This window comes from Salmo salar, chromosome 16, assembly GCF_965601325.2.
Source record: "Salmo salar chromosome 16, fSalSal1, whole genome shotgun sequence".
In the NCBI taxonomy this organism is placed as follows: domain Eukaryota; kingdom Metazoa; phylum Chordata; class Actinopteri; order Salmoniformes; family Salmonidae; genus Salmo; species Salmo salar.
In genome coordinates this window covers 12746465-12761867 of record NC_138306.1, presented here as the reverse complement: position 1 = coordinate 12761867, position 15403 = coordinate 12746465, and the positions used below count along the sequence as shown (strand labels likewise).

At 43.3% G+C, this 15403-nt stretch overlaps 1 protein-coding gene across 1 annotated transcript in view; it reads left to right on the top strand.

The window, feature by feature from the left end:
- Positions 1-7856: 7856 nt before the first annotated feature.
- LOC106573238 (metallophosphoesterase MPPED2) overlaps positions 7857-15403 on the top strand; it is a 48434-nt gene continuing 40887 nt past the window's right edge. The window contains exons 1-2 of the mRNA XM_014148111.3: positions 7857-8142; positions 9083-9337. Of these exons, the coding sequence (XP_014003586.1) occupies positions 9156-9337 (182 nt within the window). The 5' untranslated portion in view covers positions 7857-8142; positions 9083-9155. The remainder of the gene's footprint in view (positions 8143-9082; positions 9338-15403) is intronic.

The window sequence follows — 15403 nt, the reverse complement described above, 5'->3', positions numbered from 1 at the left end:
TTTCTACTCAGGGGTCAAAGGCCAAGGAACTAGCGGGGCTGCCTCACTCTGAAGGTGTGGCATCATTCCCAAAGTAAAAGTAATTGCCGCAAAGAAACTAGACTGTCGGACCATTTGTCAATAACAAACTAATATCCACGTGCTGTTTTTAGGAAATTGACGCATAGCTAGAAACACCAGTACATAAACGGCCTTTCATCAGATCCTTATGATTTTTACAACTGAGGTGGAGGAGAACATATGGGGCTGGCAGAGAATTGGGAAGTTGATTGGTTTTGTGTGTGTGTATATGTGTGTTTGAATGTGTGTGTGACAGAGGAGACTGGTGGGAGGAGCTATAGGAGTTTGGGCCCATAAACAAAGACTGGAATGGAATAAATGTATCAAACATATCAAACATATGGAAACCACATATTTGACTCCGTTCCATTTATTCCATTCCAGCCATCACAATGAGCCCGTCCTCCTATATCTCCTACTACCAGCTTCCTCTGGTGTGTGTGTGTGTGTGTGTGTGTGTGTGTGTGTGTGTGTGTGTGTGTGTGTGTGTGTGTGTGTGTGTGTGTGTGTGTGTGTGTGTGTGTGTGTGTGTTGGGGGGGGGGGTCATATTTGTATCTCCTTCCACTGATTACCTCAGCTGCTGAATCAGTCAATACTGTTCCAAAGGGTGGGCTCAATCCAGGCTGCTGTATTTCGGCATCCACTCGGACCCAACGGGGTTTTCCTAAACCCACAGACCACTGCTGCTAAAAAGAGCCTCTGCATTCTGTGAGCAGCAAGCCTATTGATTTATTTACCTAGCATTATGGATTTGTTCACTTCATCATTATTGTTTTTTGAGGTCGACTGAGGGGCATATATTCCCATACAGGGGACTGTACTGTCACTACCGTAGATAGCTCAAAAGAAACAGAATGTGGAGTTGAATTGTAAGCAACATGGTCTCACGGGTATAAGTGGCTTTTCTTCTAACCTGTTTTATTGTCAGGTTGTGTTTATTATTTTCTGGATAACTTCCCATTTCTGCCATCAACTGAACCATGTAACCCTGCATAGATGGTGGCATACCAGCATTTGACATGACAGACGGCATGAAATACTCACCAGTCTGGTTGCCATGGCACTGAAGCCCTTCAGCCTGTCATCACACTCTAAGATAACAGTTAAAGAGGGAGCAAAGGAGGAGAGGCATGGATATGAGAGCTGAGAAATATCCATCCTTACGCGCACTGCATGATTCTCACACAAACACACAGTCACACACACACACACCCCTACAGACCAGATATTGTGATCTATGAAGAAGTGAGGTGTAAATCAACACTACGGAAAAACTGAAATAAGTGTACAAACTTGTAGGTAAGGGAAGGTAACTTTTTTCTCTACAATAAGTTACAACTAAATGAGAGTAGGATAACCATGAGGTAATTGCAAGGGGTCAGGTCAACAGCCCATTAGTAGAAAAGTAGAATAATTTCTTTGCTGAAGGTGCATTACAGTAAAGGACAGGGTGAGGTAACGGCACTTAGACCTAGTCAGTTCCTCTGAGAGATCAGATCACCTCAACTGATACTGGATAGGATCTCAAGACTCTGCATACAGCACTTGCACAACACTTGCCCTATTGTTCATGTATACATTCTTCTAGCTTGCTAGCCCCGGCCTGCTAGCTGCCTGAATCGCCGTGTCTCCGGCCCACCAAGTCACTCACTGGACCCCTATGATCACTCGGCTACGCATGCCTCTCCCTAATGTCAATATGCCTTGTCCATTGCTGTTTTGGTTAGTAATTATTATTTCATTGTAGAGGCTCTAGCCCTGCTCAATATGCCTTAGTTAACCCTTTAGTTCCACCTCCCACACATGCGGTGACCTCACCTGGTTTAAATGATGTTTCTAGAGACAATATCTCTCTCATTGTCACTCAATGCATAGGCTTACCTCCACTGTATTCACATCCTACCATACCTTTGTCTGTACATTATGCCTTGAATCTATTCTACTGTGCCCAGAAACCTGCTCCTTTTACTCTCTGTTCCGAACGTACTAGACGACCAGTTCTTATAGCCTTTAGCCGTACCCTTATCCTACTCCTCCTCTGTTCTGCTGGTGATGTAGAGGTTAATTCAGGCCCTGCAGTGCCTAGCTCCACTCCAATTCCCCAGGCGCTCTCATTTGTTGACTTCTGTAACCGTAAAAGCCTTAGTCTCATGCATGTTAACATTAGAAGCCTCCTCCCTAAGTTTGTTTTACTCACTGCTTTAGCACACTCTGCCAACCCGGATGTCCTAGCCGTGTCTGAATCTTCGCTTAGGAAGACCACCATAAACCCTGAAATCTCCATCCCTAACTATAACATTTTCCGACAAGATAGAACAGCCAAAGGGGGCGGAGTTGCAATCTACTGCAGAGATAGCCTGCAGAGTTCTGTCAGGTCTGTACCCAAACAATTTGAGCTTCTACTTTTAAAAATCCACCTTTCCAGAAACAAGTCCCTCACCGTTGCCACCTGCTATAGACCACCTTCTGCCCCCAGCTGTGCTCTGGACACCATTTGTGAATTGATTGCCCCCCATCTATCTTCAGAGCTCGTGCTGTTAGGTGACCTAAACTGGAACATGCTTAACACTCCGGCCATCCTACAATCTAAGCTTGATGCCCTCAATCCCACCACAAATTATCAATGAACCTACCAGGTACCACCCCAAATCCGTAAACACTGGCACCCTCATAGATATCATCCTAACCAACCTGCCCTCTGAATACACCCCTGCTGTCTTCAACCAGGATCTCAGCGATCACTGCCTCATTGCCTGCGTCCGTAATGGGTCTGCGGTCAAACGACCACCCCTTATCACTGTCAAACTCTCCCTAAAACACTTCAGCGAGCAGGCCTTTCTAATCGACCTGGCCCGGGTATCCTGGAAGGATGTTGACCTCATTCCGTCAGCAGAGGATGCCTGGTTATTCTTTAAAAGTGCTTTCCTCACCATCTTACATAAGCATGCCCCATTCAAAAAATATAGCACCAGGAATAAATATAGCCCTTGGTTCACTCCAGACCTGACTGCCCTTGACCAGCACAAAAACATCCTGTGGTGTACTGCATTAGTATCGAATAGCCCCTGCGATACGCAACTTTTCAGAGAAGTTAGGAACCAATATACGCAGGCAGTTAGGTAAGCAAAGTCTTGCTTTTTCAAACAGAAATATGCATCCTGTAGCACTAACTCCAAAAAGTTCTGACACGCTGTAAAGTCCATGGAGAATAAGAGCACCCCCTCCCCGCTGACCACTGCACTGAGGATAGGAAACACTGTCACCACCGATAAATCCGCGATATTTGAGAATTTCAAGAAGCATTTTTCTACGGCTGGCCATGCTTTCCACCTGGATACCCCTACCCCGGTCAACAGCCCTGCAGCCCCCACAGCAACTTGCCCAAGCCTCCCCCATTTCTCCTTCACCCAAATCCAGTCAGCTGATGTTCTGAAAGAGGTGCAAAATCTGGACCCCTACAAATCAGCCGGGCTAGACAATCTGGACCCTCTCTTTCTAAAATGATCCGCCAAAATTGTTGCAACCCCTATTACTAGCCTGTTCAACCTCTCTTTTGTATCGTCTGAGATCCCCAAAGATTGGAAAGCTGCCGAGGTCATCCCCCTTTTCAAAGGGGGAGACACTTTAGGCCCAAACTGCTACAGACCTATATCTATGCTACCCTGCCTTTCTAAGGTCTTCGAAATCCAAGTTAACAAACAGATCACGGACCATTTCGAATCCCATCGTACCTTCTCCACAATGCAATCTGGTTTCCGAGCTGGTCATTGGTGCACCTCAGCCACGCTCAAGGTCCTAAACGATATCATAACCGCCAGCGATAAGAGACAATACTGTGCAGCTGTATTCATCAGCCTGGCCAAGGCTTTCGACTCTGTCAATCACCACATTCTTATTGGCAGACTCAACAGCCTTGGTTTCTCAAATGACTGCCACGTCTGGTTCACCAACTACTTCTCAGACAGAGTTAATGTGTCAAATCGGAGGGCCTGTTGTCCGGACCTCTGGTAGTCTCCATGGGGTGCCACAGGGTTCAATCCTCGGGCCGACTCTTTTCTCTGTATACATCAATGATGTCGCTCTTGCTGCTGGTGGTTCTCTGATCCACCTCTACGCAGACGACACCATTCTGTATACTTCTGGCCCTTCTTTGGACACTGTGTTAACAAACCTCCAGACGAGCGTCAATGCCATATAACTCTCCTTCCGTGGCCTCCAACTGCTCTTAAATGCAAGTAAAACTAAATGCATGCTCTTCAACCGATCGCTGCCCACACCAGCCTGCCCACTACTCTGGACGGTTCTGACTTAGAATATGTGGAGAACTACAAATACCTAGGTGTCTGGTTAGACTGTAAACTCTCCTTCCAGACTCACACTAAGCATCTCCAATCCAAAATTAAATCTAGAATCGGCTTCCTATTTCGCAAACAAAGTATCCTTCACTCATGCTGCCAAACATACCCTCGTAACACTGACCATCCTAACGATCCTTGACTTCGGCGATGCCATTTACAAAATAGCCTCCAACACTCTACTCAGCAAATTGGATGCAGTCTATCACAGTGCCATCCGTTTTGTCACCAAAGTCCTAAATACAACCCACCACTATGTCCTGTATGGCCTCATTGTCTGGCCCTCACTTCATATTCGTCGCCAAACCCACTGGCTCCAGGTCATTTATAAGTCTTTGCTAGGTAAAGCCCCGCCTTATCTCAGCTCACTGGTCACCATAGCAGCACCCACCCGTAGCATGCGCTCGAGCAGGTATATTTCACTGGTCACCCCCAAAGCCAATTCCTCCTTCGGCCGCCTTAACTTACAGTTCTCTGCCACAAATGACTGAAACGAACTGCAAAAATCACTGAAACTGGAGACTCATATGTCCCTCACTAGCTTTAAGCACCAGCTGTCAGAGCAGCTCACAGATCACAGCACCTGTACATAGCCCATCTGTAAATAGCCCATCCAACTACCTCATCCCCATACATTTTTTTTCTTTTCTCCTTTGCACCCCAGTATCTCTACTTGTAAACTCATCTTCTGCACACCTATCACTCCAGTGTTTAATTGCTATATTGTAATTATTTTGCCACTATGGCCTATTTATTGCCTTACCTCCTTTATCCTATCTCATTTGCACACACTGTATATAGACTTTTTCTATTGTATTATTGACTGTATGTTTGTTTATTCCATGTGTAACTCTGTGTTGTTGTTTGTGTCGCACTGCTTTGCTTTATCTTGGCCAGGTCGCAGTTGTAAATGAGAACTTGTCCTCAACTAGGCTACCTGGTTAAATAAAAATGATAGAATACATGAAGAGTAATTACTTTTTCCTTCACACCTTTGCTGGTACTGATTGCACGCACTAGGAAAGCAAAATGCAGTAGCGGGACATAATAGTATGCCAATTTCTCTAATAATTTCCAAGTGTACAAATCAAATGTTCTTTGTCACATGCGCCGAATACAACCGGTGTAGACCTTTACCGTGAAGTGCTTACTTACAAGCCCTTAAACAATGCAGTAAAAAAAATAAACCAAAGTAAAAAAAAAAAAAAAAGTTACAATAAAATAGCGAGGCTATATATACAGGGGGTACCGGTGCCGAGTCAATGTGCGGGGAACAGGTTAGACAAGGTAATATGTACATGTACAGTGCATTCGGAAAGTAGTCAGAACCCTTCACTCTTTCCACATTTTGTTACGTTTAAGCCTTATTATAAAATTGATCAAATAGTATTTTTTTCCTCATCAATCTACACACAATACCCCATAAAGCCAAAGCTAAATTTATTAAAAATGAAAAACTGAAATATCACATTTATTTCATTTCAGTCATTTTTTTAGCAGACGCTCTTATCCAGAACGATTTACAGTAGTGAATGCATACATTTCATTTCATACATTATTTTTTTTTCTGTGCTGGCCCCCCGTGGGAATCGAACCCACAACCCTGGCGTTGCAAACACCATGCTCTACCAACTGAGCTACATTTACATAAGTATTCAGACCCTTTACTCAGTACTTTGTTGAAGCATCTTTGGCAGCGATTACAGCCTGAAGTCTTCTTGGATATGACGCTACAGGCTTGGCACACCTGTATTTGGGGAGTTTCTCCCATTCTTCTCTGCAGATCCTCTCAAGCTCTGTCAGGTTGTATGGGGAGTGTCGCTACACAGTATTTTCAGGTCTCTCCAGAGATGTGCGATCAGGTTCAAGTCCGGGCTCTGGCTGGGCCACTCAAGGACATTCAGAGACTTGTCCTGAAGCCACTCCCACGTTGTCTTGGCTGTGTGCTTAGGGACATTGTCTGGTTGGAAGGTGAACCTTTGCCCCAGTCTGAGGTCCTGAGCACTCTGGAGCAGGTTTTCATCAAGGATCTCTTTATACTTTGCTCTGTTAATCTTTCCCCCAATCTTGAGTAGTCTCCCAGTCACTGCTGCTGAAAACATCCTCACAGAATGATGCTGCCACCACGCTTCACCGTAGGGATGGTGCAAGGTTTCCTCCAGACGTGACGCTTGGCATGCAGGCGACTGAGTTAAATCTTGGTTTCATCAGACCAGAGAATCTTGTTTCTCATGATCTGAGAGTCCTTTAGGTGCCTTTTGGCAAACTCCAAGCGGGCTGTCATGTGCCTTTTACTGAGGAGTGGCTTCCGTCTGGCCACTCTACCATAAAGGCCTGATTGGTGGAGTGCTGCAGAGATTGTTGTCCTTCTGGAAGGTTCTCCCATCTCAACAGAGGAACTCTGGAACTCTGTCAGAGTGACCATCGGGTTCTTGGTCACCTCCCTGACCATTCTCCCCCATATGGTCAGTTTGGCCGGGCGGCCAGCTCTAGGTTAGAGTTTTGGTGGATCCAAACTTCTTCCGTTTAGGATCGATGGTGGACACTGTGTTCTTGGGGACCTTCAATGCAGCAGACCTTTTTTGGTACCCTTTCCCAGATCTGTGCCTCGACATAATCCTGTCTCAGAGCTTTACAGACAATGCCTTCGACCTTATGGCTTGATTTTTGATCTGACATGCACTACCAACTGTGGGACCTTATATAGACAGGTGTGTGCCTTTCCAAATCATATGCAATCAATTTAATTATCCACAGGTGGACTCCAATCAAGTTGTAGAAACATCTCAAGGATGATCAATGGAAACAGGATGCATCTGAGCTCAATTTCGAGTCTCATAGCAAAGGATCTGAATGCTTATGTAAATAAGGTATTTCAGTATTTATGTCTAGAAAACTTGATTTTCGCTTTGTCATTATGAGGAATTGTGTGTAGATTGATGATTTTTTATTTTATTTAATCAATTTTACAATAAGGCTGTAAAGTAATAAAATGTGGAAAAAGCGAAGGGTCTGAATACTTTCTGAATGCTCGGTGGGTAGGGGTAAAGTGACTATGCATGGATAATAAACATCGACTAGCAGTAGCATAAAAAAGGGAGGGGAGGGGGCTCAATGCAAATAGTCCGGGTAGTATGTCATTGTTTTACACTGCTAGGACCTTACGTTTAACAGTACAAATGTGTATTTAATTTGGTATATTTGTATTTATTCATATATTATGTATAATATGTTTTAATAGGCAACAAAGGTAACCTAGGTCTATATGAGCCCAATCGTAGGCTATCCAAAAATATATATAGCAAAAAAAATAGGTTGCTTTAAATCCTATTTACAATTCTACAAACAGTAGTCCCAGTGCAGTCCCCTCCGCGTCTCCCTGTGCTTCTGTACTGCTCTCTGACCCCGGTGGCAGTCCTCTCGCACTGCACTGCACTCTCGGGCTCCCCCCTCCTTCTCGTTTCACATCGAGGCTCCTTACTCGCTCTTTGCCTGTCTGTCGCATTTCCTCAATAGCCAGCCGAGGGTCTCTCAGGGTCGAAGGTTCTGCCCTGCTAGCCACGACCTCCACCTCTCAAGAGTTGAATTCTCTGCTTTATCTATGGGACCGCGTTTTTGAAAACATATCGGGTTAACCCGGAGCTGTTATCGGCCGAAGGAAAGGAACTCGCTACCCGGTTGGCAAGAAAATCGTTGGGAAAAAAATAACGAGGCAGGCACAAAGCGGTGGGTTAGAGGTGGCTTGTCATTTACGAGCCATATGGATACAGAGGTTTCTGCAGAGGCTATAGATGTTGCTATTCGTACTATTTTTAGATGCAATAACTTGGTTTATGTTTGTATTTTATTCCCTGTAATGCAGGATACAATAAATTAGGAACAACACAATCTTGTAATCTCGGGTGTCAGAGGTCCAATTTGGTCTCTTTTCCATATTTCTCTTTTTAGGCTGATTGGTAGAAATGGTGCATAGGATTTTTTTAATTCCCTCTTCATAATGTTGCAGTGTGAAACAAAAGAGGGAACAGATTTTACGTAAAATATCCTCTTCCAATTTACTTTGTAAGACAATCAGCGTGATAAAGTTGAGTGGTGGAAAATGTAGTCTGTCTGCATCTCTGTTAATTTGCTCATGTTAAATTCGTCCGGGTTGTTATGTTTTTGTTTTCACTTTATATTGTCTTGACCGTTATAAGTTGTTTGGTCAAAGTTCATTTACGTCATCTAGCCAATAGGCCTACTGCAACTATAATTCACTTGGTTACATTGTATCAATTTACAGAGTGACTATTACATTTGTAAAAAAATATTTTCTACTACATCATTGTTAGGTTTTAATGTCTGGTCTTATCCTATCTACTGTAGGTAAAATCTATCAGCAGAAATTAACAAGACATATGTAGGGCTTCATTTCTGATATTAGTGGTTGAATTATTATTGTAACTATGTATTCTGAATGTTTTCTTGTGTGTTTTTGTACAATACTCAGTTAATGCTGTCATTTAGTTTATTTGAATTAAGGCTCAGTTAATGCTGTCATTTAGTTTATTTGAATTAAGGCTCAGTTAATGCTGTCATTTATTGCAGCATATTTTTTAAAATGAACATACGGCACAATTATTGTATATTAACATTGGCTCCTCTCTTTCTGTTTACGGTGGTACAGATTGTCCAGGGGGCCGGTGGGTCTGAGTTGGTGAGCTGAGCGGGGCCATTCTGAATGATGCCTGCTTCCTAGAATGGTCCTGGATCCTGGTAAACTAACTGCCCATGTCCCTAGCAGTGGAGCCATGGCTCACAGAAACCCCCCCTCTCAGGGCAAGGTGACCATCACTGTGGACGAGTACAGCTCCAACCCCACACAGGCCTTTACCCACTACAACATCAACCAGAGCCGCTTCCAACCACCCCATGTCCACATGTGAGTATCTATCTATCCACAGACTGCATTATATCTATCTCCCTTTCATCTGAAGGGCCTTTTACAGTGCACAGAGTATTGATTGATGGGTTCAAACACAAAAAAAAGTGTGTATATATAGACATCTGTCCTCACTACCTTTACCACCAACCTCCAGCTGGTGGTGCCTTCTGTATTCTCTCACCACATATTAGCTTGTGATTCATACAGAAGAATAGATGGGGGATGATTTTTTATTTAATTTGATTGGTTTGTGAGTTATCTGCCCTGCCAAATAATCTACAGTGTGTGAGGCGGAGGCCACCTTTCATGTTATCAACTTAACGGAGGTCAGAGGTGCGGTGGGTTTATAAGCTATTTAACAATGTTCCTTTGACCTCTGGGTCACAGTTCAATTGTAAGTAACTTGCCTATTGACTTCTGAATCATTAGGATGTAATGAGCATTGCCGTGGATGAGGTGGGTTGGCCCAGGGTGGTCAGAGGGGGAGGCAGGTGCTTCTGGCTGTCTCGCTGGGACTTTCTGACTGACAGTGACACGCACACAAAACACTTTACCAGCAGAGAGGAAACAAAGGCCTACGGCAGATGTCCTCTTTTATCGAAATCTGGACTTCCGTTAACCAGTGTTTTTCACTTAGTCCACTAATAACTTTATTTTTTTAATAGGAGCCATTAAATCACAACGGCTCTCGCTGTCTGTTTGTCTTAGACCCTGAACAGATGTCTCAGTAGAACCACAAGGTGGACTATGTTGGATCAGTTGGATTGTTTATTGAAGCTATCTCCCACTGCTATAGTATTTCAATCGGATGGAGCGTTTTAGAACAGGACTGTGAGAAGCTAAAAGCCGAAATCACACGGAGAGACGTCCGTCAATGGCGTGAAATTTGCATGCAAGAGTAGCGAGTGTCAATTCACACGCTACGTAGCATATGCCAAATTAATTGTCATGAAAATCCATAATACATAGTTGTATTTGTTTATATTTACTATGTAGCCCCTGGGAATTATTGTTGTGTGTTCCATTTCACTCACCTTAAATGTCCTACGGGAGCCACCATACCTGCCTGGACTAAACGTTTTGTTATGCTAGCATGAGGAGAGTTGTAGATTTATTTATTTTTATTTTATTTCACCTTTATTTAACCAGGTAGGCAAGTTGAGAACAAGTTCTCATTTACAATTGCGACCTGGCCAAGATAAAGCAAAGCAGTTCGACACATACAACAACACAGAGTTACACATGGAGTAAAACAAACATACAGTCAATAATACAGTAGAGAAATAAGTCTATATACAATGTGAGCAAATGAGGTGAGATAAGGGAGGTAAAGGCAAAAAAGGCCATGGTGGCAAAGTAAATACAATATAGCAAGTAAAACACTGGAATTGTAGATTTGCAGTGGAAGAAAGTGCAAAATAGAAATAATGGGGTGCAAAGGAGCAAAATAAATTAAATAAATAAATAAAGTAGGGGAAGAGGTAGTAGTTTGGGCTAAATTATAGATGGGCTATGTACAGGTGCAGTGATCTGGGAGCTGTTCTGATAGCTGGTGCTTAAAGCTAGTGAGGGAGATAAGTGTTTCCAGTTTCAGAGATTTTTGTAGTTCATTCCAGTCATTGGCAGCAGAGAACTGGAAGGAGAGACGGCCAAAGGAGGAATTGGCTTTGGAGGTGACCAGAGAGATATACCTGCTGGAGCGCGTGCTACAGGTGGGTGCTGCTATGGTGAACAGTGAGTGGAGATAAGGGGGGACTTTACCTAGCAGGGTCTTGTAGATGACCTGGAGCCAGTGGGTTTGGCGACGAGTATGAAGTGAGGGCCAGCCAATGAGTGCGTACAGGTCGCAGTGGTGGGTAGTATATGGGGCTTTGGTGACAAAACGGATGGCACTGTGATATACTGCATCCAGTTTATTGAGTAGGGTATTGGAGGCTATTTTGTAAATGACATCGCCGAAATCAAGGATCGGTAGTATGGTCAGTTTTACGAGGGTATGTTTGGCAGCATGAGTGAAGGATGCTTTGTTGCGAAATAGGAAGCCAATTCTAGATTTAACTTTGGATTGGAGATGTTTGATGTGAGTCTGGAAGGAGAGCTTACAGTCTAACCAGACATAGGTATTTGTAGTCGTCCACATATTCTAAGTCAGAACCGTCCAGAGTAGTGATGCTGGACGGGCGGGCAGGTGCAGGCCGCGATCGGTTGAAGAACATGCATTTAGTTTTACTTGTATTTAAGAGCAGTTGGAGGCCACGGAAGGAGAGTTGTATGACAATGAAGCTCGTCTGGAGGGTTGTTAACCTCTTACATCTAGACGTTCCGCTAGCGGAACACCTGCTCCAATATCTAATGATGGGCGTGGCGCAAAATACAAACTCCTCTAAAATACAAAAACTTCAATTTTTCAAACATATGACTATTTCACAGCATTTTAAAGATAAGACTCTCCTTTATCTAACCACACTGTCCGATTTCAAAAAGGCTTTACAACGAAAGCAAAACATTAGATTATGTCAGCAGAGTACCAAGCCAGAAATAATCAGACACCCATTTTTCAAGCTAGCATATAATGTCACAAAAACCCAGAAGACAGCTAAATGCAACACTAACCTTTGATGATCTTCATCAGATGACAACCCTAGGACATTATGTTATACAATACATGCATGTTTTGTTCAATCAAGTTCATATTTATATCAAAAACCAGCTTTTTACATTAGCATGTGACGTTCAGAACTAGCATACCCCCCGCAAACTCCCGGGGAATTCGCTAACATTTTACTAAATTACTCACGATAAACGTTCACAAAAAGCATAACAATTATTTTAAGAATTATAGATACAGACCTCCTCTATGCACTCGATATGTCCGATTTTAAAATAGCTTTTTGGTGAAAGCACATTTTGCAATATTCTAAGTACATAGCCCAGGCATCACGGGCTAGCTATTTAGACACCCGGCAAGTTTAGCACTCACCAATATCAGCTTTACTATTATAAAAGTTTCATTACCTTTTGTTGTCTTCGTCAGAATGCACTCCCAGGACTGCTACTTCAATAACAAATGTTGGTTTGGTCCAAAATAATCCATCGTTATATCCGAATAGCGGCGTTTTGTTCGTGCGTCCCAGACACTATCTGAAATGGTAAATCAGGGTCGTGCGCATGGCGCAATTCGTGACAAAAAAAATCGAAAGATTCCATTACCGTACTTCGAAGCATGTCAACCGCTGTTTAAAATCCATTTTTATGCCATTTTTCTCGTAAAAAAGCGATAATATTCAGACCGGGAATCTCCTTTTAGCTAAACTGAGGAAAGTAAACAAAGCTTTCGGTCGACGCGGGCACGAGCCTGAGTCTCACAGTACTGTAACCAGCCACTACCCAAACGCGCTACTTTTTTTCAGCCAGAGCCTGCAAAGCCACGATTCAGCTTTTTGCCGCCTTCTGAGACCCTATGGCAGCCGTAGGAAGTGTCACGGGACAGCTAAGATCCTCACTCTTCAATAAACAGAGACAAGAAGAACGACACCTTGTCAGACAGGCCACTTCCTGCCTGAAACCTTGTCAGGTTTTTGCCTGCCAAATGAGTTCTGTTATACTCACAGACACCATTCAAACAGTTTTAGAAACTTTGGAGTGTTTTCTATCCATATGTAATAAGTATATGCATATTCTAGTTACTGGGTAGGAGTGGTAACCAGATTAAATCGGGCATGTTTTTTATCCAGCCGTGAAAATACTGCCCCCTAGCCATAACAGGTTAACAGTGTCCAAAGAAGGGCCAGAAGTATACAGAATGGTGTCGTCTGCGTAGAGGTGGATCAGAGACTCACCAGCAGCAAGAGCGACATCATTGATGTATACAGAGAAAAGAGTTGGCCCAAGAATTGAACCCTGTGGCACCCCCATAGAGACTACCAGAGGCCCGGACAACAGGCCCTCCGATTTGACACATTGAACTCTGTCAGAGAAGTAGTTGGTGAACCAGGCGAGGCAATCATTTGAGAAACCAAGGCTGTTGAGTCTGCCGATGAGGATGTGGTGATTTACAGTCGAAAGCCTTGGCCAGGTCAATGAATACGGCAGCACAGTATTGTTTCTTATCGATGGTGGTTACGATATCGTTTAGGACCTTGAGCGTGGCTGAGGTGCAACCATGATCAGCTCTGAAACCAGATTGCATAGCGGAGAAGGTGCGGTGGGATTCGAAATGGTCGGTAATCTGTTTGTTGACTTGGCTTTCGAAGACCTTAGAAAGGCAGGGTAGGATAGATATAGGTCTGTAGCAGTTTGGGTTAAGAGTGTACCCTCCTTTGAAGAGGGGGATGACAGCAGCTGCTTTCCAATCTTTTAGAATCTCAGACGACACGAGAGGTTGAACAGGCTAGTAATAGGGGTTGCAACAATTTCGGCAGATCATTTTAGAAAGAAAGGGTCCAGATTGTCTAGCCCGGCTTATTTGTAGGGATCCAGATTTTGCAGCTCTTTCAGAACATCAGCTGACTGGATTTGGGAGAAGGAGAAATCGGGGAGGCTTGGGCGAGTAGCTGTGGGGGGGTGCAGTGCTGTTGACCGCAGTAGGGGTAGCCAGGTGGAAAGCATGGCCAGCCGTTGAAAAATGCTTATTGAAATTCTCAATTATAGTGGATTTATCGGAGGTGACAGAGTTTCCTATCCTCAGTGCAGTGGGCAGCTGGGAGGAGGTGTTCTTATTCTCCATGGATTTTACAGTGTCCCAGAACTTTTTTGAGTTTGTGTTGCAGGAAGCAAATTTCTGCTTGAAGAAGCTAGCCTTGGCTTTTCTAACTGCCTGGGTATATTGGTTTCTAACTTCCCTGAAAAGTTGCATATCACAGGGGCTGTTCGATGCTAATGCAGAACGCCACAGGATGTTTTTGTGTTGGTTAACCTCTTGGGGCTAGGTGGGACGCTAGCGTGCCACCCGTGGTGCACTCCATCAACAGCAGGTGCATTTCAAGAGCGGCAAATTTGAATCCAAATAAATGTCAAAATTCAAATTTTTCAAAAATACAACTATTTTACACCATTTGAAAGATAAACATCTCCTTAATCTAACCACGTTTTACGATTTCAAAAAGGTTTTACGGCGAAAGCATAAATTTAGAGTATGTTAGGACAGTACATTTACAAGAGTTGTGTGTAATGTTTTGTCAAGTCAAAGACAGGGTCACCAAAACCATAAAACCAGCTAAAATGATGCACTAACCTTTTACAATCTCCATCAGATGACACTCCTAGGACATTATGTTAGACAATGCATGCATTTTTAGTTCTATCAAGTTCATATTTATATCCAAAAACAGCGTTTTACTATGGCATTGATGTTGAGGAAATCGTTTCCCTCCAATAACCGGCAGTCAAGTCAGCGTCACAAATTAAATAATTAAAATTAGAAAACATTGGTAAAATATTATATTGTCATTTAAAGAATTATAGATTTACATCTCTTGAACGCAATCAACTTGCCAGATTTAAAAATAACCTTACTGGGAAATCACACTTTGCAATAATCTGAGCACTGCGCCCAGAAAAATACGCGTTGCGATACAGACTAGACGTCATGTTGGGGAGATCTAAAATCGAAAATACTATGTAAATAATCCATTACCTTTGATTCTCTTCATCAGATGTCACTTCCAGGTATCACAGGTCCATAACGAATGTAGTTTTGTTCAAAAAAGCTCATCATTTATGTCCAAAAATCTCCGTCTCGTTAGCACATGATGTAAGCCAGCCGGACTTCTCGTCATGAACGAGGGGAAAAAATATATTTCCGTTCGTTCAAACATGTCAAACGTTGTATAGCATAAATCATTAGGGCCTTTTTTAACCAGAACATGAATAATATTCAAGGTGGACGAATGCATACTCTTTTATAACGTATTGGAACGAGGGTACCCAACATGAACTCGCGCGCCAGGTGTCTAATGGGACATCATCGTTCCATGGCTCTTGTTCGGTCAGATCTCCCTCCAGAAGACTCAAAACACTTTGTAAAGGCTGGTGACATCTAGTGGAAGCAATAGGAAGTGCCAA